Raw genomic sequence first — 25,109 nt, 5'->3', positions numbered from 1 at the left:
ACTTTGCTTCGGGGGGGCCACGTTCCACTGCACCTGCCCCCCTCGGTCAGCCAGCATCTGCTCCGTGGGTGACCTCCAGCCAGCTCTCCCTGACCGCCTCCCCCTGCTGATGCACGTGCTTGTCCCCTTGTGTGGGCATCTCTGTGCCCTTTCTGTCCACTTCCCTCGACCAGGGACTCCACAGAAGGCCCTTCATCTCCCCTGATGCCTGCCGCCCCTGTCCGCTGCCTTCATGGCCCCTCACCCCTCCGCCTCAGAATCCTCAGGACCAGCATGCACCTGCTCTCCCCTAAAGGCCTGAGCTGTGATGGGCACGGCTCCCAGGACCTGGTAAAGCGTCCACATGAGACCTGGGCAGCCTGGGGTTCCCCGAGGCTTCAGCTGGGAAACACAGCCGAACTTGGGAAAGTTGTATGGTCCAGGATGCGGCTCTGGGCACTGAGGTGTAAACTTAGCCTCGCTGAACTGGAAACTATGCTCGCTTTCCTTCTTCCACTTCCCTTTGTCCCGGTGAGCATGACTCAGAGGGTGGCCCCTGTCGTAAGCCCCGCTCGGACCACCCTGTTGTCTGGGACATGGGGATTCTGGTGGGCGAGGGCAGTAGGCGAGGCCCCTCCAAGCTGGGCGCAGCCAGGGCCTGCCCTCCCTTGGGCTTTGCAGTTTCACCGCCTCGGGCACAGAAAGCATCTATTGGCACGTTTTGTTTTAATTATGGGAGAACATACACAGCACAAAATTTACCATTTTAACCATTTCTACGTGTCCAGCTCAGTGGCATTTACGCCTTCATGCTGTTGCCCCAGCACCCCCAACCGTCCCCGAAACTTTGTCGTCTGTCCAGACGGAGCCTGTCCCCAGGAGACACTAGCTCCCCACCCCTCCCTGGCCCCTGGTCCCCACCATCTCGTTCTGTCTGTGGGTTTGACCCATCCCTCCCCCAGCCCTGCTCTAGCTGGGTGCTCTTCGTGTCCTCAGTGCGTGCGTCCTCAGTGCACAGATGAGAAACTGAGGCCAGCGAGCTCCTGGGTGCTGGGTGGAGGACCTGGCACGTGTGGCACCCATGTCACCACATTTCCTGGAGAGCACCCAGTGGCCTGTGTTCATCCATTCTCTTCCTTGATGGTTTGCTAATTGAGCCCCGAGTGGGTCTATCTCCGTCCTGTGCTGGGCTGGCCAAACAGGGTGCACGGGGCCCTGTCCTGACTCACACAGAGGGAAGGACAGGTGAGTGGCAAGGGGGTTTGGGCTGAGTGTTTCGGCAAGCCCCGTGACCGCGTTGGAGGCACGCAGGCCCCTTGGCCGCATGTGTGATCAGCTCTGCAGCAGGCTCCGCCCCATGCACCTGGCGGCAGTGAGGATGCTTACCTGTGCGCCTTTGTGTGCCCGCGGGCAGACCTGTGGGAGATGGACTGGGAGTGCAGTTGCTAAATGGGGATACCTTCTGGCAGACCACTCTCCCCAGAGGCTGTCCCACTCATACCTTTACTGAAGGGGGCATGTGAGTCCCTTGTCCCCGTCCCCTCCAGCCCGGGGCAGGATGGTGTCCATCTGCTCACATTTGCCAAGCGTATGGGAAGGGGCTCCTCCCAGCTTTGAGCCGCCTCCCCTGGGACTGGGGTGCTGAGAGCATTCTCTGCATTTCCGGGCCACTTGTCTTTCCGCAGATTTTCTGTTCCCTCCTTTCTTATTTTTCTATCGCTTGCTTGTCTGTCTTTATTGACTCGGGACGGAGATGGGTGTGTGGCCGCATTTTGTCAGGCAGGGACATGAATCACTGTTGAGCTCAGTGCAGGATGGCCTCCCCACGGGCCGGGGAGGGCGAGTGCTCTGAGAGGGGTGCAGCTGCGGGGGTGGCAGCACGGAGTCACCCCCAGCCCACCCTTCTCGCTGGCTGGTGTGCCCTGCTGGCAGCTCTGGGGGCCGCTGAGGTGCCTGCCCTGCCGCTAGGGCCGTCCCTTGGGTTTCCGGCAGCCTCCTGTTGCTCTGCACTCCTCCTGGCCTCAAGGTCCTCACAGCTGATGATCCCTGTGCTGGGCAACCCTCCCTTCACCCCCCAACCAGTTCTGAAGCTTTTTCTGTCTTGTTCTGAAGCCAGCAGAGTTTAGTTTCTGTGTCACCTCGGGGAGGCCCCCCGGCCCCCCCGAACACAGCAGCCGCCTTTCGCACCCCATGCACAGCCATGGCCGAGGCTGCTGCCCGTGTTCCTCAGCTATTACACCAATCACACGTCGGACCTGCACGTTCAGTGTTCCCCTGTCTACATTTGTCGCCCTGCTAGCCTGCCAGCTGCACGCCGACGAGTCCCCAGCGTCTCACCCTCATGCGGTACTGCGGGCCCGGCAGGCCCTCACCACTGGCGTAGATGCACTCTTTGCTCCTTAGCACCGATGGGACATCTGTCTCCCCCCGAGCCTGACCCTGGGACGTCCGGGGGGCTCCCACCACAGCCAGCTCCTGGCTGATGCCGTGGCGGCCCTGGAAGCGCTTTCTCAGGGTATGCACACTGGAGATGGTCCTGTAGACCCTTGGGTCCTATGGCGAAGGCCCAAGCATGCGTGAACACTGAGAGTGGCAGTGCCCAGAAGTTGTGCAGAGAGGAAGAGGGAGGGAAGGCACAAGCTGCCGCGTCTGGAGAGGTCCCAGCCGGGCCAGCGTCCAGCGCTGGAGCAAGGAATTTGGTCTGCGTCTGGGAGGCCAGGGGAGCCCCCAGAGTTGGCACTTCGTGCTGGGGCCCTGGGGGTCTGGCAGGGAGGGAAGACCACCAGGGAGGGGAGGACCAATGACGGTGGGGCAGGGTCTCTACCAGAAGAGACATGGGGGTGGACAGGGCTGCAGGAGGCAGAGAGAAGGGATGCCCTCTGCGGTACAGGGGAGAAACACGACGGGGGATGTCCACACTTTGTGCCGGCCTCTCCGAGACCGTGGATGATTTTGCTGAAAATGGGAGTGCCGGTGTTCTGGGTCGAACAAGGTCCCCAAAGCGATATACTGAAGTCCTAACCCTGGGACCTGGCCCTGCAGCCCAATAGGTAGGCATCCCATTTTACAGACAAGGACACTGAGACTCAGAGAGGTTAAGTCTCTGGCTCAAGGTCACCCAGCCGCTGAGCGATGGTTGCAAATCTCTCCGCCTGAGCTAAAGGAGAGCTGAGTGTAGTGGTGCGTGGGAACACATGCAAATGGCAAAGCAGTCCCTTTCCCACCATGAATTGCATGGGGGGCTTCCAGGCAGAGGCGTCCAGCATGCAGCTGGCTTGAGGGGCTGAGTGCTCAGCAGAGGCCATGGCTGGGCCTTAGGAATCCCTGCCCGGGGCCTGGACGATGTCGCAGATCCCTCCAGACCTAAGTTTTTGTGCCCCTGAAAAAGTGTTGGTGTCTACCTTGCTTTAAAGTGACCTTGAAAATCTGTACCGTCTGTCGGAGAGTTCCAGGCCCTGATCTCACTTGTTTCTCATCTTTTCACAGTGTTGGTAAAGATGTGAGTGAGTGTACCGGCAGAGTGGTGACTGGTAGAAAGAGCGTGGGGCTGTCAGGGAGAGAAGGATTGTGCTGGAGTGTGGGCCGGGGCAGGGGCAGGGGCGTGCCAGGAGGAGGGCGAGGGAGCAGTAGCGGGTCCTCGAGGGTGGAGAGGCTGGGGCCGCCTGGGACCGCTCACTCCTTTCCTCTTGATCAGAGCCCCTTCCCAAGCCACCCAGTGAGCCCCACTGCTGCTGGGGTGCCGGCTGCTGCGTGGGTGGCCGGGGGAGGACCGTCCATGAGGCAGGGTGGCTGGGACCACGTCCTTGAGTGTGTGTGTGTGTGGGGGGGGTATCCTTCTGGGCACCTGTCAGCCTGCCCACCCTCACTGTGCAGAAAGAATACATTTCTCTCTTTAAATCACTCCATTTTGCTCGGGTCCCCCACCCTGGCAGGTGTGGAAGTTGGGATAGAACTTTCTACACGGCAGGTGACGACCCATTTGTGGGCACGGAATCAGTTTAGTGGGTCAGAGCTGAGTTGGTTATGTAAGACGTGGAACTGAGTGGAAAAGCCGCAGAGCACGTCGTGAGTAAGGAGAGTGGGTTTGGTTTGGCGAAAAGGATTGTTCCATATTTACTTGCTGTACAAACCGTCGCTGCTCGTGGCAGCCGGAGAATGACCTCCTCCAAAACATACCAGGTCCTCATCCCTGCGACCTGTGAGTGCGGCTTACTTGGAAAACAGGGTTTTTGCAGATGGGATTAAGTTAAGGACGTGGCGATGGGGAGATCATCCTGGATTACCCGCATGAGCCCTGAATGCAATCACGATTATTCTTAGAAGAGGAGGCAGAGGGAGGTTAGGGACAGGCACCCAGAAAACAAGGCCGCGTGGCCACGGAGGCAGAGATGGGGTGACGTGGCCACAGCCCAGGAGTGCCAGCCGCCCCTAGAAGCAGGAGGAGGCAGGGAACAGAATCTCCCGGGGCCTCTGGAGGAGACAGCCCTGCAGGCACCTTGATCTCAGCCCAGCGGCGCTGGTCTTGGACTGTGGCCCCTGGAACCATGGGAAGCCACCCGATCCAGGGGTTTGTTGCAGCAGACCCGGGAGACTTACACGCCGCGGGACAAACAGCCCAGCACTCAGAGGTGTAAATCGGAGCCCGCGGGTTGGCTGGGGCTCGGCGGATGAGGCCGGGCTCAGCGTGGTGGCTCCGCTCCATCTCGATAGGGCAGGCGGAGACGCGTGAGGCGCATTGTGGCACGTGGTCACTTCCACAGAAGTGTCACTGGCCATAACCCGCCATGAGAGCAAACAGGAAGTTATGGGGCAGGAGGCTGCTCTGTTCCCGAGACAGACTCTGGCAAGGGTGAGGGGGCTGTACACCCCGTCCTCCCACAGGTGTGCTCACTGTCCCCACGGGGCCGCTGTCTGATGGGCATGTCCCTTTCCAGGCGCTGCCATGGCAACAGTTAGCAAGCCCTCGCCCGGCCCGGTGCTTCCTGTGCCCTTGGCCCTGAGGCCCATGGGTGTTCACGGTGCCGGCTCTGCCTCTCTCCTGAGCGTCTGCCCCGAAGTTTCCAGGTGGGGCAGGAAACTCACCTGCTCACCCCACACCTTCAGAGGAAAAGAGGGGCTCCTCCCACAGGGTCTGGGGAAGGGAGAGGATTCCTCCCCCAAAGCCCCAGGGATCACAGCTCCAGGAAGGGATATGCAAATTGCAAATTTGGCCTTGGCCTTCAGACCACATTGGTGACCCCGGAGGCTGAAGGCTGAGGCCCAGGCCAAGAGCTGGGAATCCCCCATGAAGCTGGGAATCCACAACCTTTCCTCCCCCATGGGCTCAGGGTGCAGGCCCCCCTCCACCCCTTGACCCTGGAACTGCCTGAAGCTATGGAAGAGGAGGCCATGAGTCTCTGTCCCCTGGACCTCTGTGGGTAAGGGATGCCTCCACCCTCAGTGTCCCCATGAACCAGGGGTGGCCTTCTAGGGACCTGACAGCCACTGCAGAGGGGGGAGCATGGTGCAGGGGGGCTGGGGCTCTGTGGGGGTGTTGGTGCCAGGGACCAGGCAACTGGGGGCTGGGGTAGACATCTGGAGAAGAACGGAGCCCAGGAAGGCACCCGGGGCCAGCCTGCACTGTGATTTCTGCCCGAAGGTCCCAGAGTCCAAGAAGCCCCCCACTGTGATGCAGCCCCTCCCTCCCAGGAGGCTCATCTGACAGCCTTAGGGCAGATGTCCCTCCCTGCACATGGGTGTTCTGGCCTCCAGCAGAGATGGGCTGAAGGTTCAGGCCTTGAGAACCCTGGTGGGGAGGGCAGGGACCTTGGGAAGGGTGTGGCCCTGGGCTGGGAGGCTCTGGGTGGGCAGGAGGTGGAGGGCTGGCCGCTGCTGGACCCTCTCCCAGGGGGGAGTCAGTGGGCAGGTTCATTCCCGCTGTGTCTTCAGGCTGGGAGGCCCAGTTTCCAACTCACCGGGGACCCCTGCCCCCCGCCAGCTCCTTGCTGCATGTGGGGTGGGGGCGTTGCTTGTGGGAGGGAAAAGCTGTTACCCACAGTCTCTCCCAGGGCATTTCTCTTTCTGCCACCTGAGCAAAACCCTTCATCGCCACTCCTGGTCCCCAGGGAAAGCCCACTCTTAGAGGGCCTAGGATGTCCTGGTCCCTTTGAGCCTTCCCACCCCACTGAGCAGCCTGCCGGGATAGTCTCCTCTCCAACCTAACGCAGACTGTTCCCCTGACTGGTAAACTTCCCAGGGTCCAGTGGCTACCTGTCCCTAGCCTCTGCATGTCCTCCGGTCCCTTCCCCCAGGGCATCCTCTAGGGCGCTGGCCACACACAGAGGGCCTGCCAGACCCTCAGGGCTCAAAGCCCACAACCCCCTGTTGTTCACCAGAGCTGGCTGCACCCCACCTGTCTCTCTGCCTCGGTTTCCTCCTAGGGACAGTAGGGATGGGATGGCTCCTGCCTTGGGTATGGGGCAGCATATGGAACTTGCTGAGTGCTCAGAGGGGAGCTGATGTCATGTTACCATCTTGGCTTCTGCCCCGAGCTGGGCATCAGACGCAGGGCATGGATCTCGGAATCTCCTCTCATTGATAAGCAACAGAGGATGTAATTCTGTGCCTGGGATGCAAGATTTGTACCCATTTGTGGGCCCCGGGCCCCGGTTCTCACGCTCCAGACAGTCCCGGGGGCTTCGTGCAGCGGTGTGCGGGTCACCAGCCGCGTTCACTGGGTGGCGGAGTAGGCGTGTCACACCATCGTGACCGATGACAGTCCGATGAGGTGAGGAAAGCCCCACCACGGCCCCAGCACCTGCTCCCCACTCTTCAGAGCTGGTGGGACTAGGTGTTTTCTGCTGGGGGCCTCCACAGGGGTTGCGCTGAGCCGCAGGCCGGGTGTGAGGTGTGAGCTGTGCTTTGGTGTCGCCCCAGAGCCCCTCGACTGTGGCATTGGGTGCAGGTTACCAAGCCCGCGGTGCACACGCCCGTGCGTTCTCTGCGGCTGCACTCTGGGTCCAAGCAGCACTTCTGTGTACACGGTTGGGGGGGGGTCTAACTCCGGGAACTTAAAGCCGAAGCTAGCAGAGGGACACCACGGACGCCGGACGGCTCGGGGACCACGCGGTCAGCCGGACCTGGCGGGGCCCCAACGCTGCCTTTCTTGGCCAGCGGCCTTCCGTGTGCCGCCGGAGCTTCCCCAGCCCCGGTCTCCCCCCTGGCATGTTGGGGCTGTGTAGTGGGCTGAAAAGGTCCCCCCCCATCATGTCCACCCAGAGCCTTGGCATGTGACCTTATTTGGAGTAAGGGTCTTTGCTGATGAGATTAAGGTAGAGATGGCGATGAGGTCATCCATCCAGTGACTGGTGTCCTTGCCAGAGACAGGAAAGGACACACGGACGCACAGGGAGAAGCCACGTAAAGAAAGAAGCGGAGGGGGTTGTGACATGACCACAAGCCCGAGAGCGCCTGGAGCCCCGGGAGCTGGAAGATGCGGGGAAGGAGCCTCCCCGGGAGCCTCCGGAGGGAGCCCGTGCGGTCCTGGGGACACCTCGATGTGGGGCTCCTGGCCTCCAGAGCCGCGAGGCATATGTCGCTTGTGAAGCCCCCAGTGTGTGGGGCTCTGTTAGGCAGGCCCGGGCCGTGGGCGCAGGCCGTGGCTCCCACCACATCAGGGCGTGGTGAGGGCCACGTGGGCTCGCGCCTGCCACCCAGACCTGGCCACGGGCCTGGCCCTCCCGGGCCTCCACCCCCGCCCACCCCACGTGTCTTTCCAAAGTCCCTTTCCCGGAGGGCTGGGAAACAGGTGCATCTTGGAGGGTGGGGGAGTCTATTTCAGTGTGCCGGGAAGGGGTTGGCCCTCCCTTCCTGGGGCGTGACGGTGGCAGCTGCCACGTGACCGTCTGGCGGGTCCATCTGGGGTCGTGCCGGCCGCAGAGGCTCTCCCACGGTTCAGCTGCTGCTTGCAGCCTCCACAGGCTCTGGTCCTTCGTGCGGAGGCCGTGCTCCATGGGGATGCCAGGAGGAGAGACAGGTAAAGCTCACCACCGCCCGCGTGGCTGGGACCATCGGGCTGGAGGGGAAGGCTTGCGTTTCCACCTAGAAGCCTTGAGTCCCGCAGATAAGCTTTGGGGGTCTGACGCAAAGGGAGGCAGTCTGATTGAGGGCTGCTGTTTACGCATGTGGTGAGGGCCAGCACTTGTGAGCGCCAACTGTTTGCCAGGCTTTGGGGGCTCTGTCTTATGGCGTCTCGATGACAGCCCTGTGGAATGAGCCATTTTATAGATAAGCAAGCTAAGACCCGGGAAAAGGGAGACTCTGGGCCGACACCACCCAGACCGCACCTTCTGGGCCAGAGTCACTGGGCCCACAGCCCCTCTGCCTCCCCACGCCTGCCTGCCCTTCCTTCCTTTCTCCTGTAAGGCTGTGCTTGCAGCCGGGGCTGATTCTGCGGTCCCCAGGGATGTCTGGCCATGTCTGGAGGCAGCTTTGTTTGTCACATGCGGGGGAAGGGTGCTGCCAACCCAGGACGGTCCCCACAGCAAAGACTTGTCCAACCGAGAATGTCAGGTGAGCCCAGGCTGGGCAACCTGCTTGAAGGGACGGTCTCAGAACCCCAGTTCTGCTGGGGCTGTCACCGTTTGGAGAACAAACAGGGATCTCCTCGTCCACTCAAACTCAGGACTCGGCAAGGGGCCAACAGCACGGGTGATGGGAGGAGGAGCTGAGAGGGGGTCGGGGAGACCCTTGGGGAAGGAGGAGTGAGTTCAGCGAGGGAGCCTGGACCGCAGGAGCAGAGGAAAGCCAGAGTGCACTGGGAGAGCCTCTAAGAGCCAGGGTGTGCGGGGGCTGCCTGGAAGCTGACCAGCGAGCTGAGAGCATCTCCAGCCTGGCCTCGCTGTGCCCTGAGCAGGGCACTTCACCACTCCTGGGGGCCTCAGGGCCCCCCTCTGTAACCCCGTGTTGATGGTAGGCCCTCTTCTTGGATGTCGTGAGGGAGCATAGCAGACACCTGTTTCCCCGAAGCTGTAGCCACCCCCCACCCCCCCCTGCTGGCCAGACACAGACCCGAGCAGGGCTCTCCTCCCCGGCCTTGGCGCACTGGCTGGCTGGGGGCCGGTAACTGGCTGGGCTGCTGGGCGTGCCGGATTGTTCGATACCACCAGCGGTCCCGGGAGCTGCGGCCTGTGAGCACGACGTCCGTGTCTGCAGCGGAGGTTCCGTGCCGGCGGCGGGCAGCTCTCGGCTGGGCACACCATGTCCTTCCAGCAGACAGTGGGCGGTGACGCCGACGGCAAAGGGCAAACAGCAGTCATCAAAAGTGGCACCAACCCCGTGCACCAAGCACCACTGTTCCCGCCTCAGATAAGAAACGGCAGCAAAGGAAGTGTGATTCCGCTTATGTGAAATTATTGTAAAATTGAAAACAGCTCGCTCTGGAGCTCAGAGCAGACGACGTCAGCGGAAAGCTCTGGGCCCTCAGGTTAAGCAGAAGTTTCTTAGTCACGACCCCAAGGACATGAGCAGTGAAAGAAAACACAAATAAATTAGATTGCATCAAAACTGAGCATTCCTCTGCTGCAAAGAACGTCATGAGGAAGACAGAAGCAGCTGGCAGAGCAGGAGACGGTGTTGCCGATCTCCGTCATGAGGAAGACAGAGCAGCTGGCAGAGCGGGAGACTGTGTTGCCGATCTCGTATGTGACGAGGGACCCGCGTCTGGAACATGTAAACACCCCTTAGGACTCAGCTCCGTCGCTGTACGGAGACGGCCACAGGACGCGGACCAAGGGTCTGAGCAGACGATTCTCTGAAGGAGACACATGAGCACGAATGAGCATCACGGGTCGTCACGGGTGTGAATCGAGACCGCGTGGGCCGCCACCACGCACCCGCTCCAAGGCCGCGGTCAGAAAGACACGGATATGGGGACGCGGGACCCTCACCCGCCACGGCTGGTGGGAAGGGCTGACAGCATAGCCACTTAGGAACAGTTCTGGCGGGTCCTCCGATGCTGAAACACAGTCACCATATGAATGGCCAAGGCCCAGTTCACCCCTGGGAGGCCCTGAGAGACGCGGGCGCCCATGTCCCCACTTGGGTTGTGCCTGAGTCGTTCTAGCAGCTTATCCAAACAGCCAGCAGGTGGAAACAACCCCAGAGCCCTTCACCCGGTGAATGGAACGTGGGGCGTTTCCTGTGACGGCGTGTTAGTGGTCATGGAGAGCCCGACTCGCGCTACGACCTGCATGAGGCTCGGAAGTGCTCTGCTTTCCTCCAAAGCCAGACGACTGCCCTCCGTACGGGTCCGTGTATACGAATGTCCGGAAGAAGCAGATCCATAGAGACAGAAAGTAAATCATGGGTCACCAGGGGCTGGGGGAGGGGGCATGGAGAGGGACAGAGATCAATGGGCAAGGGGTTTCTTTTCGGGATCCTGAAAATGTTTGAAAATTGATTGTGCTGACCGGTACACCACTCTGAGTACAGGGGGCCGTGAACAACACGGGTTTGAGCTGAGTGGGTCCACTGACATGTGGACCCCCCGTGTGGTTCAGGGGTCAACTTTACACTCAAAGTCATACAATTGTGCGTTTTAAATAGGGGGATTGTACGGTCTGTGAATTACATCTCGATAAACTTTTCTAAGTGTGCACTGAGCCCCTCCTGCCGCGCGGGGTGGGTTCCACGTGGGAATTTAGGAGACTGAGGAGAGCGTATCCAGGATGTGAGGACAAGGCTCTGCCCCCTGAAAAGACCATGTTCTTCTATTATGTCGTATCGTGGATCCCATGGCGTCACATGTCCTAGGCGCGTGTCTGTGTGTGTAAATGCACACGTGTCACGTGTCGTTTGTGGCACACAGTTGCCACCTGGAATGGCCACCGAGCTGAACGGTGGTTATTCTCAGGGTTGAAGATGAGCAGGGGATTTTAATTCTTTCCTGACTTCTGTGTGCTGTTTGGGTTTGTGGCAACGAATCGTATTACTTCTGTCACCAAAAAGCAGCTACTTGTGTTGTTGAAACCTAAGGAACTGTTGTCTGGGGAGGCGGGGGCTGGGCTCCCACGCAGCGCTGGGTGACATCCGGAGGCCACACCTCCGGGACTGTCCAGGCGGAGCAGGGGGCCCGTCGCTGGGCACGGGCTGTGCGACCAGGCGTAAACGAACCCCAGTCCTCCCGAGTTCCAAGACCAGATGGCCCCACAGACGTTGGTTTGTGCGCGGGGGTCCCGTTGGTACAAGTAAAATGCCCCTGGGGACCCGGGGTTGGCGGAAAGAGTGGGAGTGTGGTGTGCACGTTGAACAGAGGCCCTGCACGTCTCAGTTTTCCCTGGGCCCTGGGCCAACACTCTGGACGCCCAGTTTTAATTAGACACTCAGGACATGCCCCCTGCCACCAGCCTTCCGTGGACCAGCGAGTGGGAGGCCAGCACAAGAGGAGACCAATTGTGCTTGGGGGGAAAGGCCTGGAGAGACAAACCGGTCCCCACCGCTTCCAGGCTGTGATCTCACCACCTACTGAGCGTCCCTGGGCCGAAGGCTCCTTCTCTGCTGTGTGGGGTGGTCCTGGCTCACGTGCCGGCTGCTGGCAGGCCTGGAGCTGTGTCTACACCGTGCCCGCACGGATGGGGGGCATGGTCACATCCGCCCTGAACGTGCCTGCGTTGTACGGCCAGCGTTTGCTTGTATACTCACAGAGCCACCAAATTATAGGGGCTCGAGTGTGCCTCTTTCCCAGCAGCAACGTCTGCCCATTCCAGCTCAGCTCTGCAGACCGTCCCCCCCAGCCCTCCAGGAGGCACAGCGACTCCCAACCTCACTCCCAGACGCCCGCCGAGCTGGGTGGGGCCACCTGTGTCTCAAGATCAAGACAGATCTTTGTACGGGAAGCTCACGTATGTTTGCCTTTGGGGGACGTGCCCGTTGGCGCCCAGCGATGCTGCTGGAGGCCTGGCGCGTGCTGGGGGCCCCACTGTGACAGACGAAGTAGGGCTACATCGTGTGGCCCCATCGTGGCCATGCATGTTCCCAGATGTGTTCTGCCCATGGACACGGCAGGTGTGGGGTTCAGAAATGGAAGGTGGGTGCCGGCATGTGGGGCACACAGGCCGCACAGAGGAGGGAAGTGTGGGGATTCCTGGGTGGGCACTGGGATCGGACTCTGCCCGAGGCCTTCCGACGAAGCCACAGGCCAGCCCTGTGCGCCTGGCAGCTGGTGCTGCCCTCGCCAAGCCCTGGTGATCCCACAGAGGAAGGGGGAACAGGGGCCTGGAAGCCCCAGCCAGACATCCCGCAGGCTCCCCACCCCTCTGCAGACTCCATCCTGGGTAGACGGAGGAGACACGGCATTGAGCCTGAAGGAGCAGGTTAGGGGGATTTTAACTTGAGCTTTGGGGTGCGCCCAGCAATTTGCTGTAGGTTTTAGAGGCTCAGGCATAAGTAGCTGCTTTTAGATCCGGGGGGTCAGGGTCTCCATGCGCCATGCAAGCACCTGGGGGACCGGGAGTAAGGGGATGACCAGACCAGGCATTGGGGAGGGTCAGACAGGAATTAAAGTCTCCAAGGAAAGGCTGCCAGCTGACATGGAAGAAAGCGGGGGGCCTGAATCCCCCTTGGGCAAAGGAGGGTCCTTCTAGCTGCACTGGGAACCAGAGCCAGGTCCTGAGGTTAAACGGGCGCTTGTGCCCAGTGCGGTGAGCTGCCCCGTCCCCAGGCTGCTCCAAGCAGTAAAGGCAGTGCCACTGGGAGGGAGGTCTTTGGAGAAGGGGCCGGGTGGAGGCAGGTGAAGCTGTCTTGTTGGAAGACCGCACACACCTATCAGGTCCGGGAGGGCCTCACCTCCCCAGAGCTGACTCCCTCCCTCCCACCCAGCGCGGCGCAGTGGGGAGAGCAAGGGCTGGGGAGACAAGGGTCCAGTCCTGGCCTGGGAACCTCTGTCTGCCCGTCGGTGAAGTTGTCAACAGTGGCCAGTTCCCAATTTTGCGGGACAAGAAGGATGATTGGAGTAGAGGTGAGGGGGGCTTAGCAGGATCTGGACTGTGGGTGGCGTCCTGCTGGGCAGCAAGCCGGGAGGAGAGGTCAGGGGGGCGGTGACCTCTCAGACCCCGGTGGCCATCCTTGCAGGAACCGGACTAATGTACAGTGGGGCAGCGGGGCCCCCGTCCAGGCAGTGTCTGCAGGTCACACTGCAGCCCCGTCCTCAGAGGCCTGGGCAGGAGGGGGGCTGCCGGTGATCCTGACTGGTCAGTGTGCACTGGGGGTGTCCTGGCAGGCCTCCGGCCATGGGCCCCACACTGGCGGGGTCTCACGGGAGCCGGCCTGCTGAGTGAGGGCCTGGCAGGATGAACGGGGCCCTCACGGACCCCCTCGGTGGGAGTCCGCAGCTGGGGCTTGAGACGGGGCGGCCTGGGTTCGAGCCCCAGCCTTGCTCCTTGCCCGTCCCCTCTGTGCTGGTCGTTGATGGAAATTGCCAAGTGCAGCGCCTGGCCCTTAGCCCGGCCACGGGGACTGCAAGATGATGTTATCACACACACTGCTGTCACCGTGCTGATGCGCCAGGCGCAGCTTCGACTTGTCAAACATGTGTCCTGTTGCCATGCGATTTAAGGAACATCTTTGGGCATCTGCCGGGTCGTGGGCCCTGACCCAGACAAGGTCACTTACTGCTGCCGTGGTGGCTGCCCTGGCCCATGGTGGTGTGACGGGAAGGACAAGGGACTGGCCTGGGGACCTGGAGCCCGGTGCCCGGCCTGGCCAGACTTTGTGTGCGACCTGGGCGGGGTCCGCCCCTCTCTGCCATTGGCCGTTTCCCCGGGGCAAGTGTGGGGAGAGGATAGGCCCAGATGCCCACTGCGCCCTGACCTTCCGGAATGCCACCCATGTGCTCCTCGGATGCCTCCGCGGTCAGGAAGAGCCGCTCTTCCGGCCGTGAAATAACACCCTCGGGGCCGTGGGTAGCCAGGCCGCCCGCACCAGCTGCTGGAGGCATGACGTGCGATGGGACTTGCCAGAAGCTGGAGCTGGAGTCTGCTGAGCCCGGTGGCCAGCCTGAGCTTCCAGCTTGTCATCGCCTTGCTGCCAGCTCTGCCTCCGGACGGGGACCCCCACCCCCATCACGCCCAGCCCCCACCACGAGCCAGCCCTGCCCCGTCACCATCCTCCGAAAGCCCTGCGTGGGGTCACATCACTGTCCCCCCTGCGGATGGAAAACAGACCTGGAGGAGGGACGCCAGCACATCCCAGGCCTGGCTTCCTGCTCTTCCCACCCGCGGGGGTGGCGGACTTGTCTCCTGGGGTCACGGTAACAAAGCACTACACACTGGAGCTTACCCAGCAGACCCCTGCTTGCATCCCGGAGGCTGAAAGCCCGAGATCCAGGTGTCGCAGGGCGGTTGCTTTGGCGGCCGTGACGGAAGATCTGTCCTTGGCTGGCAGACAGTGGGCCTCTCCCTGTGTCTGCACCTGGTCGCCCTGTGTGTCTGTCTCTGTGTCCTAATGTCCCTCCTAACGTCCCCTGTGTGTAAGGACAGTCGTGACGACCTCGCTTTAGGCCGACCGCCTCTGCAAAGACCTTGTCTCCAAATCAGGTCATAGTCTGAAGTGCAGGGGCTTAGGGGTGACCTATGAATCTGGGGGGACACAATTCAGCCGTCACAGACGGGCTCTTTCTGTGGCCTCCTGGGACCCCCTTGGATGGCTCACACACTCCGTCTGGAGGAAGGGAGATTCGGCCGGCCGGGCGGGTTTTCCTTTTCCTGCCTCCCCCCATCAAGTTGGAGGCTCATCCCGGGTCCTGTGGGGCTGCCTGCTGGCCCCACAGCCCTGTGTGTGGCTGAGAGTGACTTTGTCAGAATGCACTCCCGTCTCAGAGCAGGAGGAACCATGGGGCCCTGGGGGTCTGTGCTTGGTCCGCTGGGACCCAGAGGCCAAGGTGTTGTCACTTAGTTGGAGACCAACCTCTGAGTCCCTGGCCTCCCTGGGTCTAGTGGGGTGTAACCCTGTGAAACCCCCCGACCTGGCCCCCACCTCAGTGTGGGGTGACCCATTGAGGCACCTCGGAGGCTGATCTCGCTGGGACAGTGAGCATGACCCAGGTGCTCTCAGGTGACCTGGGTCCTGTGTTACCCCAGCCCCGCACTGGCGTTTAGGGGACCCTGGAGAGCACCCAGGAGCTTCTAGTGGGGTCTCCAGCTGAGGGGCCAGAGGGGCACTGGCCGTTGGGGGAGAGGTGACGTGACTCGTTCAAGGTGGCAGTCCGTGGCCCAGGGGGACACCGGGCAAGCCCCCCGCACCTGTTTCCAGGTCTGTCAAGGAGGTACAGTGTTCTTCGAGGATGCTGTGGCATTGAGAGGCCAGGTGCTCAGAGCCTCCAGCACAGGCTTAGCACGCGGGGCTCCCTGGGAGTGCGCTGTTGGACAGAGGGGGCACTGGACATGGGCCTTGGAGAAGCTGTTTTCCCAGGTGGAGGGGGACGTGAACAGCCCTCCCAGGAGAGGGGATGGTGCGAGCCAGGGCCCGTGCTGGGGCCATCATCGACAACTCTGGGAAAGAGTCCGGGGCAGGGAACAGTGGGAGGTAAGTCAGGGAACCAGCTGGACGTGGGGCTTGGAGGCGTGGGGGTCCCTCTGGGGGCTGAGCTGAGTTCTGGTGGCTGTGGGGAGCCATAGAAGGTAATTGAGCAGGGTAGGGACCCAAGCAAAGGGTGGCTGTGCTCAAGGCCACCCTCCCTGATCCTGGCCCTTGTCAGCTGGGAGAGCTTGTCCTGGGGCCTCCATTGTCCTGGCTGTTCCCTTGTGATGAGCTCGCTGGGTTCAAGGGGACACTTTCCCACTGGGTCAAAGTGGGGACCTACTCAGACACTTGGACTTTGGAGCCAGGGTAGGAGGACAACCCCGAGGTTGAATCTTGCCTCTGCCTCTCCTGGCTGTGCAGCATTGGGCTGGTTAGTGTACCTCTCTGAGCCTGGTTTCTAGCTCTTGCCAAATGGGTGCAAGAGTACCTATCTCAGGGTGGCAGGGAAGACTCCAGGCCAGGTCAGCCCAGACTCTGGGCACCTCCTTTCCCTGGTCAAAGCAGCCAGCACCTTCTCATGGGTCTCTGGTTGTGGAGGGAGGGACTTTCCTGTCTCCGGAGAGGTCCCAGGCCTCAGGCAGGCTGTGTGCAGAAGTTGGGAGGACACTGTGTCAGGACTTGGGGGAGGGTTCCTGGGGTTGGTTTGGCAGTGTTCGGTTTTCTGTGGCTGCATAACAAACTGCCCCAAACCTCGGGCACCAAACGTCCATCTGTTATAGTCACGGGCTCTGAGGGTCAGAAATTCAGAACGGCATGGCAGGGAGGTTTTCTGTCCTATCCACGATGTCACCTGCAGGCTGGGGTGACCCGAGTGCTGGGGACGATGGGAACCTCTGGAGAATGGATCCACGCGTCCCCCGTGTGCAGTCGCTCGGTGTTCGGGGAGGTTGGGCTTCCTCACTGCATGGCCGCCAGGCTCCAAGCATGAGCGTCGTTAAAGGCAAGACAGTTTGTGGCATTTTCTCTAGCTTGGAAGTCACATGGTGTCGCTCCCATCACATCTGTTGGCCGAGCCAGTCCTAAAAGCCCGCCCGTGTTCCTGGGGGGGTGGGGGCGTCCTCAGGCCCTGCTGCTTAGTGGGAGACGTGTTAGAGCCACAGTGGAGAAGAGCTCGTGGGATGGGAGTCTGCCTCGAAGCCCGCAGGCGAGCTCAGAGGGATGAGTGTGCGGAGACCTCGAGGAGTGGTGGTTGCATGGCCAGATGCTGAGGCGTGCTGTGCTCAGGGGGAGACGAGCAAGTGCCCCAAATGTTGCCGTTCAGTGTGATGGGTATTGGTTCGTCCCATTTACTGAGCACCTGCCAGGTGCCAGGCGCTGGGCTGGGTGCGGGGCCTGCATGGGTGAGCCAGGCAGGCGTGGAGCCTACACCCTTCAGAGGAGAGGACGTCAGAAAGGCCTTCAGTGCAGTGAGGTGAACAGGAGAGGGGGGCGGCTCACATCCACCCAGCAGACATTCACTGCGGTGCCCTGGGACGGCCCTGAGCAGGGCACAGAGGACCATTGGTGGGTCGGCCCCCCGGATGTCCTGGCCCAGGGCGATGGAGAAGCTGCGAGGTACAGGTGGCCAGTTTGGGAATATGAAGCATTTTCACATAACCTGTTCTGTCTGCAAACATTTGTGCTCAAAGCCCATGTCCACTGCTTAGAATTCCGGCGGAGCGGAGTGGAGTGGATCGTGGACAATTAACCGCCGTCTGGCCCTGGCCAGGTCAGGGGCTCGGATGAGCACACTCAGCATCCCGGTGCGGTCCCTGCAGTTTGATGATGTAACTATGGAAACGGGCGTGGGGGTGGGTGCTGGGACTTCAGGTGTCTGGGGCAATGAGCTTCCGTGGGGGCTGCTTCTGTCCCCCATCTCTTGAATGCAAGCTCCTGGGGGCCGGGACGAATCTCTCTGCCTGAGCCCTGAGCCAGCCCCGGGCTCGGCAGGGAGTGGGAGCCCACCGCATCTCCGCTGGGTGGAGGTCCTGGACGGACGGCACACTTGAAGAGTCAGAGGGGTCGCCTCTGTGGCCGAGTGGAGAGCCTGCTTGCTGGGCCCGGGCTGCCGACGGCCGTGGCGAGAATGGCCGCTCCAGAGAGCCGATCCCGGTTCGTGATTATAATTAGCAGTCGGCCCCGTAAGTAGGTTAGGGGAGGGAGTGCTCTCGTGTGATTTGGTGTGATTTTCCAACACGCAGTCCTGGGGAGGGCAGCGGGAGTGCGTGGACCCTGTTCCCCACCTGAGACACAGCCTGCAGAACAGTGTGCTCCGAGGGGAGGCAGACGCTCGGGGCCTGGGGCTGGGTGGGCCCTCAAGTCCACACTGAAAACCAGCTCCCGGGACGCACCAGCCACAAGGATGCTTCTGGCCACGTGGTGTGTGAGGGCCGTCTCTTCTAAACCCAGCCCTCGGGACACACACTTCACAGACCCGGCTTCTGGGCCTGGGGGGGCTTCCAAGCCAGGCAAGGCAGGCACACAGACCGATGGACAAGGGCCACTCAGTGTGGTCAATACTGAGGTAGAGATGAGCATGGTGACGGGTACTTGCTGAAGGCCCAGAAGACACCTGTCTGCCTCATGTCACCTCCTCCTAGAAGTCCTCCTTGATTGCACACAGGTTCATCTCCCTGCTATGCCTCACTCTGTGGCTCTCTGCTCGTTGTCATGGTTAGAGGTGAAGGCCTGGGGGAGGACGGGAACTGTGTGCCTGGGACCCACCTTGGGTGTATCGGAGTCTCGGGACTGGGTGGGTCCGCACAGTTTATATGTCTTATTCAATGTTAGAGCAGTGTCGTGCCATCTGGAGCCCCAGCCGGTGGTTTGCGTGAGCCGAACAGCAGGGTGGGGAGCGCAGCAGAGCCACCACAGCTGACGGGGCGAGGGGACCAGTCAGAGCCGAGCGCACAGGGCTCCCACGTGCTGTCCTGAGGGGCAGGTACCTCCAGTGCAAGTCCTGGACGATGAGGTGACCAGGGAACGTGGTCTTTGGCCACGTCAGACACACTGGCTTGGGCTCCAGCACGGACTGGGCCCTCGGAGGAGGACAGGACGTGCCGAGCCACTGAGAAAGGGCAGAAGAAACAGTTGGAAATGTCCCTGAGGATGACGAATGACGTGTGCCTTGCTGTCTGGGAAGCGAGACATGCACGAGAGATACATTGCTGGAACAAGACAGGCGTCTTGCTTCCCCCTTATTTCCTCACCGCCGTGTCCCCTCGGCCCAGCGTGTCCCCTCTCCTGCCTCCTGCCACCTGGTGGGCCAGCCAGTGTGTACCCCTGGCCCCCCGACACCCACAAACTCCTCTGTTCCCCTGTTTGCTGAACGAGGGTGCCCCCGACCGGGACGTGCAGAACAGCTGTGGCTATGGGGATGGGCGGGCATCACGCCCACCTGAGCTGGGGCCCAGCTGAGTCCCTCCTCTAGATGGGGGGCTTTGGGAAAGCCCCACCTTCTCTAAGTCTGGGGGTCGTCATCTGTAAGTGGGGGTGACAGCCCATCCCTGCAGGTGGGGGCCAGGGCTGGGCCGGTTTGGTTCCTGTGGAACCCGGGCACCTAGTAGGTCCTCAGGCGTTTGTCAGATGACTGAGTGGGTCAGGACTCAGTAACAGTGCTCTGCGGTCTTGGAGTCGAGAGTGCCCTGGCTGAGCACCTGCAGCTCTGCTGTCACAATGAAGCGCTTTGACTCGCGGTGGTCTGCAGGGGTCAGGGCGCCGGGAAGGCTCAGGGCAGATGCTGCGGGGCCGGAGGAGGCCCTGAGCACTGAGGCAGCCCCTGCCCTGGTGAAGATCCCGTGGGAGAAGGGAGACCTCACAGGGCATGTGTTCCAAGGGCATCACCGCGGGCCTCTGGCTTTGATGACAGCAACAAACATGGGGCATTCAGCTGGGGCATCTAGAGTGATGTCCGGTTGATGAATTTCTATGAACAAAGTGGGAAGTGGCTCCAGTCGGGCCGGAGCCGACAGAGGGAGGAGGAGAACCGGAGGGTTTCGTGGGTGAAGAGGCCAGAGGCCTGTTCCCAGCTCATCAGGGTAAAGAAGCCCACTTGCCCAGTGCCAGGGAGGCCTGCTGTGAGCCACGCGGGCGAGAGAGCTGAGCTTGGCACTGATATTAACAGTGGCAGGGGTGGGGTTCAGCCACTGTCCCCGCTCCCCAAGCCAAGGGCCAGCGATGCCCACTGCTCTTCTGGGTTGGCCCTGCTCACGGACTCAGCTCTGGGCACCGCTGGGTGCTCAGGCCGATGTTAGGAGCCCCACCTGCTTGAGGTCACCAACGGTGCCGTCTGTGGCCCCCATTGAAGTCACTGCCTCCTGCACCCCCCCCCAGCAGGTGCTTATCTGTGGCCCCCATTGAAGTCACTGCCTCCTGCACCCCCCCAGCAGGTGCCATATGTGGCCGCCATCGAAGTCACTGCCTCCTGCACCCCCCCAGCAGGTGCTTAGCTGTGGCCCCCATCGAAGTCACTGCCTCCTGCACCCCCCCAGCAGGTGCTTAGCTGAGTCACTGGCTACCCACAAGTCGTCCGGTCTGATCCACATGAGGGTCCCACATTTGGGAATACTTGTCCTCATTTCATAGGGGAGAAAATAGGCTCCAGAGGGCATGTGACCTGCCCAAGGTGACATAGCCAGGGAGGGGCGTCGCTGGGATCAGGACGGCTGTCCCTCTCCTCATTGCCTACCCTGCCATGTTGCTTGGTGGTCAAAGCATGGAGGCAAATCTAGGATGATATACTGATTAGACGGGCGTGTAAACACAGGCACAGCCCCCGGGGAGCTCCTGCCTCCTTCCTGATAGCCGCCTCCCGTCCCCACCCCCAGGTGCGGGGCGACCCTGAGATCTGAGGACCTGGGGATGACCAGGCCAGCAGCTGGGGTCCGAGGCACTGTCAGGCATTGCACTGGGAGCTTTTTCTACTTTTAATAGAGTCTCACAAAATCCTCACAAGACGCAGCTCCGGCTCATAGATGTGATACCCGAGGCTTCTTGGGGTTGGGTCAGCTCTCCAAGGTCACACAGCTGCCTGGTGTGCATGCGGGCCCACACCCAGCCCCGCTGGCTCCCCCCGCAGGTGCGGCAGCACGGGGCACCTGCCTCCTGGAGAAAGAGCAGGGCTGCAGCCCGGAGGGACTCCAGGGATTCACGGGGCCGGTGGGGCCGGCCCCCGGTCAGGCTGAGGGTCTCAGGAGTAATTCCTGTTCCCAGCGAGGCTCCCCGCCGTGGGGATTTCCTTTTCAGGGGGTCAAATAGTCACAGCCCCTGGATCGAGTCTCACCACTTGGGTTTCTGTGTTAAGTTGTTATCACGGCGGGGGCCTCGTGGAACCCAAGGCGGAGCCCATCTTGCAACTGTGGCCCGACGAGCCTGGTGCGTTTGTGGTCAGGCCTCTGGAGGCCGGTGTTCTCACTCTGTTTCTCTTCCTTTTCACATTTTCCACAGACTTTAGTTCTTAGTGTGGTTTTGAGTCCACAGCGAAACTGAGCAGAAAGTAGAGTTCCCATAGACCCCACTTCCCAAACTTGCCCCTACGATATGCGCGTTGTTACAGGTGATGAACCCGGTCCGATACATTGTTACGAACCAAAGTTCCCATCAGGGTTCCCTCCCGGTGTTGAAGCTGCTGTGAGTCCTGACAAGCGTGCAGTGACTCGTATCCACACGAGTGTCCCACGCGAGCGGCTTCTCTGCCCTAAACACCCCGTGTTCCACCTGCTCACCGCCCCTCCCCCAAGCCCTGGCAACTGTTTCCATGGTCTTGCCTTTTCCTGAACATGGACTTGCACAGCGAGCAGCCTCTGCGGCCCGGCTTGTGTCCCTCGGTTACACGGCTCTGAGTGTCCTCCACGTCGATCTGTGGCTTAATACCTGGTTTCTTGATAATTCTCCTTTCTTATGTAAGACCTACACACCAGACAGCAGGCCTGGCCGGAGCAACCCATCCCTGTCCTGGGGCCGCCTGGAGAAAACCCCGGGTGTTGCCCCCTGCGGGTCCTGGGCCTCCTCTCCGGGCCTCTGCTCCCTCAGCGGCAGGGACAACAGCTCCCGAAGGGGACACACCCCATCAGAGTCCACATACAGGGATTTCTTGCAACTGGGCCTCTGCGGGGTGTGGGGAATGAGTCCACCTTGGGAGGTGAGATGCTCCCGCCAGAAAGGCACGGGATTGACAGATGGGTTCCCGGGGCCAGGCGGGCACCTGCGCAGAAGGCCCGCACCCATCCCCACGGCGCAGTGTCTGCTTCCCACCACCAGAGGGCAGCACATGGCTCTCGTGCCCAGACGCCGGGAGGCTTTAGACAATGCTCTAGGTGGGCAGAGTTGGCCCCCCGCCAGCAAAACCTGTCTTATAGCAACTCTCCCCCAATGCTAGATAGCTGTCTGGTAGCCAGGAAACTGGTGGTGTCAGGCTGTGTGTTTTTGCAAATGACAATAGCTTTTGTGTATTGAGCCCATCATCCTAGCAACGCCCCCCTTCCCAGGGCAGGTGATGTGAGCAGAGGGCAGATGGGTGGATGGACAGACGCACGGAAGGCTGGGCGTTCCGGGTCACAGCACGCAGGAGGTGAAGCTGGGGCTGCACCCAGGCCGTCTGCCCCACAGCCTGTGCTCCCCCAAGGCTCACAGTGACCCCCAGGGTGGCTGGTTTGACCTTCCCTCATGCTGGACTTGAGCCAGATTCTAATAGTATAAAAACTTGCTTGTCTGCTCGTGGACAGATGATAGGCTATTGTTCTTTGTCTGCCTGACAGATGAGAAGATAACAGTGTGGACGATCTCTGCCCCCCCCCCACTCCCCACAATCTCCACCGAGCCTTGGAGCCCACCAGGCCCCGGGCTGTTCACAGGTTTCAAACCTGGATTCCAGGGGCTCATTCTGCCAGGAGAATCTTAAATTCAAGCCCCAGGAAATCCTGCTCTCTGTGGCCTCCCACCAGTTTTATTAAGTAATAGATAAGGCAATTTCTGCACTTTTTCTACAGGAAAAAGAAGCAAAGGGAAAGCCTACTGTTGGCATTTAAGCTAGAGTGGGGAATGTCACCATGGCCGCAGGAGGGCAGACAGAGCTCACAGGGCCCCTCCAGCTCTGCACCCTCCTGTCTGCTGTTTGGATCCTGACTCCTCTGGAAACGAGAGGCAGGCGTTGACTCTGGTTCTGGGGTGCCCAGGGCAACGCCGAATAATTTTCATGCCGCTCACCGCCTTTCCTGCACCTGCTTCTCATCCCCAGACAGCTGGCACCCTGCTACCCTTGGGGTGTTCACAGCATCCTGCTCGGACAGCTCGCTGTCCCCAGCATGGCCCAGCCCCACTTTGTGCAGCCCACTCTTGAACTCCGCACCTCGGGCAGGAACCGCAGCAGAGCGGAGCCCATCTCTGGCAGATCGGGGGCTTGGGACGCAGGGTGCTGGGGCGGGGGACAGTGGGAAATTGGGTGGAGAAAGTCCTCCTCTGTCTGGAGTGACCTCCTTGATGTTTACAGCGGGGATGAGGAGACCCTGAGGTCTGGTGATTGCTCAAAGCTAGTGTTCGACGGTTGTGTAAATGTGTGTGTATGTGTGTATGTGTGTGTGTACAAATAGCTTAACCCTCCAACGAAGCATGGCAGGTGCTTCCTGGCCAGCCCACACCCCCAGGCCCACCTGGGGTTTCAGCTGCAGCCAGGTGGACGCTCACCTGCACCTGCAGACTTCTGGCCTCAGGTCCCCTCGCTCCTTCCTGCCCACGGCTGGCCCCAGATACACACCTGCAGCCCGTCCTTGTCTCAGCCTCAGTCAGGGGCCCCAGACCAAAAAAGAAGGGTGCCGTTGAAAGATGTGGAAATGAGCAAAGACACCCCCCCCCACGAGAAAAGCAAAGTGGTCTACTTGATGCGAATTGAAGCCGGGGGTCAGCCGGCCGTACTTGTGATTGGCAGAGACCCAGAGGCAGACAGAGTGGGGGTAGAGGGAGGAGCTTCCTAGAGGATGGAAGGGGACTCGGGTGAGCCCAACAGCGGCTGGGGGTCTGGGGAGGCTGGAAGGGGGCATCCATGTGGCTGGTGAGGGGAGTGGGTTTGGCTTTCTTGGGTTGGTCATGAGTCGGAAGGATCCCGCCTGTTCAGGTCCCTGCGTGGGCCGTGCTCTCTGCCCGGCAGGCCTCTGTGCCAGCCTCCAACTCCAGCATCCAACCAGCTCCTCCTTGTGCTTCAAGTGACTCTGTTGGTCCCCGGCCCCTGGGCCTCCCCCAGCCCCAGCTCTGCCCCGTGGGCTGTCTCCTCCGTCCGCCTGGAGCTCCTCGGGGGGCAGACCGGCCACGGGCCCCTGCGTCCTGCACACAGGCCTCTGTCAGTGTTTTTGGAGGATGTGGGTGAGGAGCGTATGGCCCCGCCCAGACCCCAAGAGCCCCACGGCCAGGCCCTTTAACTGTCCACCTGACCTGGGCCTCAGTGGGTTTCCAGCGCTTCCATAAACGTCCCAGGCCATGGCTGGCTCTACGGAGGACAGCAGCAATATGCAGGTCAATGGCCCCAGAACACACAGAATCTGAAGCAAGCTCAAAGGAGGACTGTGGTTATTGTACGTGCAGAAGGGAGGGCTCCGGGTCTCCTGGCTGCAGAAGGGCTGCCAAGCTCATGGTGGGGGGCCTTGCTTCTGAGGCCCTGCTGGCCACGGTCCTGCCAGGTCAAGGTAGCAAGAGAACAGGCTGCCCATTGGGAGGGGTTGTGATGTCCCCACCACTGCAGGTGTGCCCACCTGGATGGGGGACAGATGGCCCACTGGGTGGGGCTTCCATACAGAGGAGCCCCCCCCCCCCCACTGGGGGTTGACCAGATGGCCTCTCACATTACCCAGGTTCCATCTGGTCCCCCAGCAAAGAAGATGTGTCTGTCCCCTGACACCCTATGGGGCTTGAGCTGGGGCGGGGCCCCCAAGGCCTCACGCTGCCGCTGCTTTGCTCCGCTGTGCCTGGCGTGTGTCGCCCCTTTAACGTGGCTCCTTGTGCCCTCCCTGGCAGTGTCGGAGCCCCAGGCCGCGCACAGCCCCCTGGAGAAGCCGCCCAGCACCGCGATCCTGTGTAACACCTGCGGAAATGTGTGCAAGGGGGAGGTGCTGAGGGTGCAGAACAAGTATTTCCACATCAAGTGCTTCGTCTGCAAAGGTGAGCATCTCTGGTCTTTGTCCTCACTGGGGGTGGGCCACAAGGAAGGTTCCGGAAGGTTCCAGAGAGGGCTTCGCAGAGGAGGAGGTGTTTGGGCTCTAACTTGGAGTAAGGAGGAATCGGGCGGGGGGAGGGGGTCTGGGCCAATCCAGGTGGCAGGGGCAGGTGTGTGCCGTGTGGACGCGTCTGCGGTTTGACCACTAAGTGCTGCAGAGCGGAGGTGGGGGGAGGGGGACGAGACTGGGGGCCCAGCCTCCTCCCCGTGCCAGTGGCCCTGGGAGCAACGTGAGACTGTTAGCTGAGGGGGCTGCTGGGGGAGCTTGTCTGGGGCTGGATTCCAGGCCTGGGTGTGGCCCGGCTGAGTCCCTTGGAGATTTCCATGGAGGCACCTCCTGTGTGTTGGGGTGTGAGGCCGCAGGTGAGCCCCGCACCCCAGAGGAGCTCTGCACCGT

The 25,109-nt window shown here is 61.2% G+C and overlaps 1 protein-coding gene across 9 annotated transcripts in view; it reads left to right on the top strand.

The window, feature by feature from the left end:
• The window catches only part of ABLIM2 (actin binding LIM protein family member 2), a 143,737-nt gene that overhangs the window by 17,788 nt on the left and 100,840 nt on the right, over window positions 1-25,109 (top strand). For all 9 annotated transcript variants that reach the window (XM_040625373.1, XM_040625370.1, XM_040625371.1 and 6 more), the window contains exon 2: window positions 24,514-24,657. In XM_040625373.1, the coding sequence (XP_040481307.1) occupies window positions 24,514-24,657 (144 nt within the window). The remainder of the gene's footprint in view (window positions 1-24,513; window positions 24,658-25,109) is intronic.

Source organism: Ursus maritimus, unplaced genomic scaffold, assembly GCF_017311325.1.
Source record: "Ursus maritimus isolate PB19 unplaced genomic scaffold, ASM1731132v1 scaffold_8, whole genome shotgun sequence".
Classification (NCBI taxonomy): domain Eukaryota; kingdom Metazoa; phylum Chordata; class Mammalia; order Carnivora; family Ursidae; genus Ursus; species Ursus maritimus.
The sequence above is the reverse complement of the archived record's forward strand: the minus strand, read 5'-3'. Positions and strand labels throughout refer to the sequence as shown.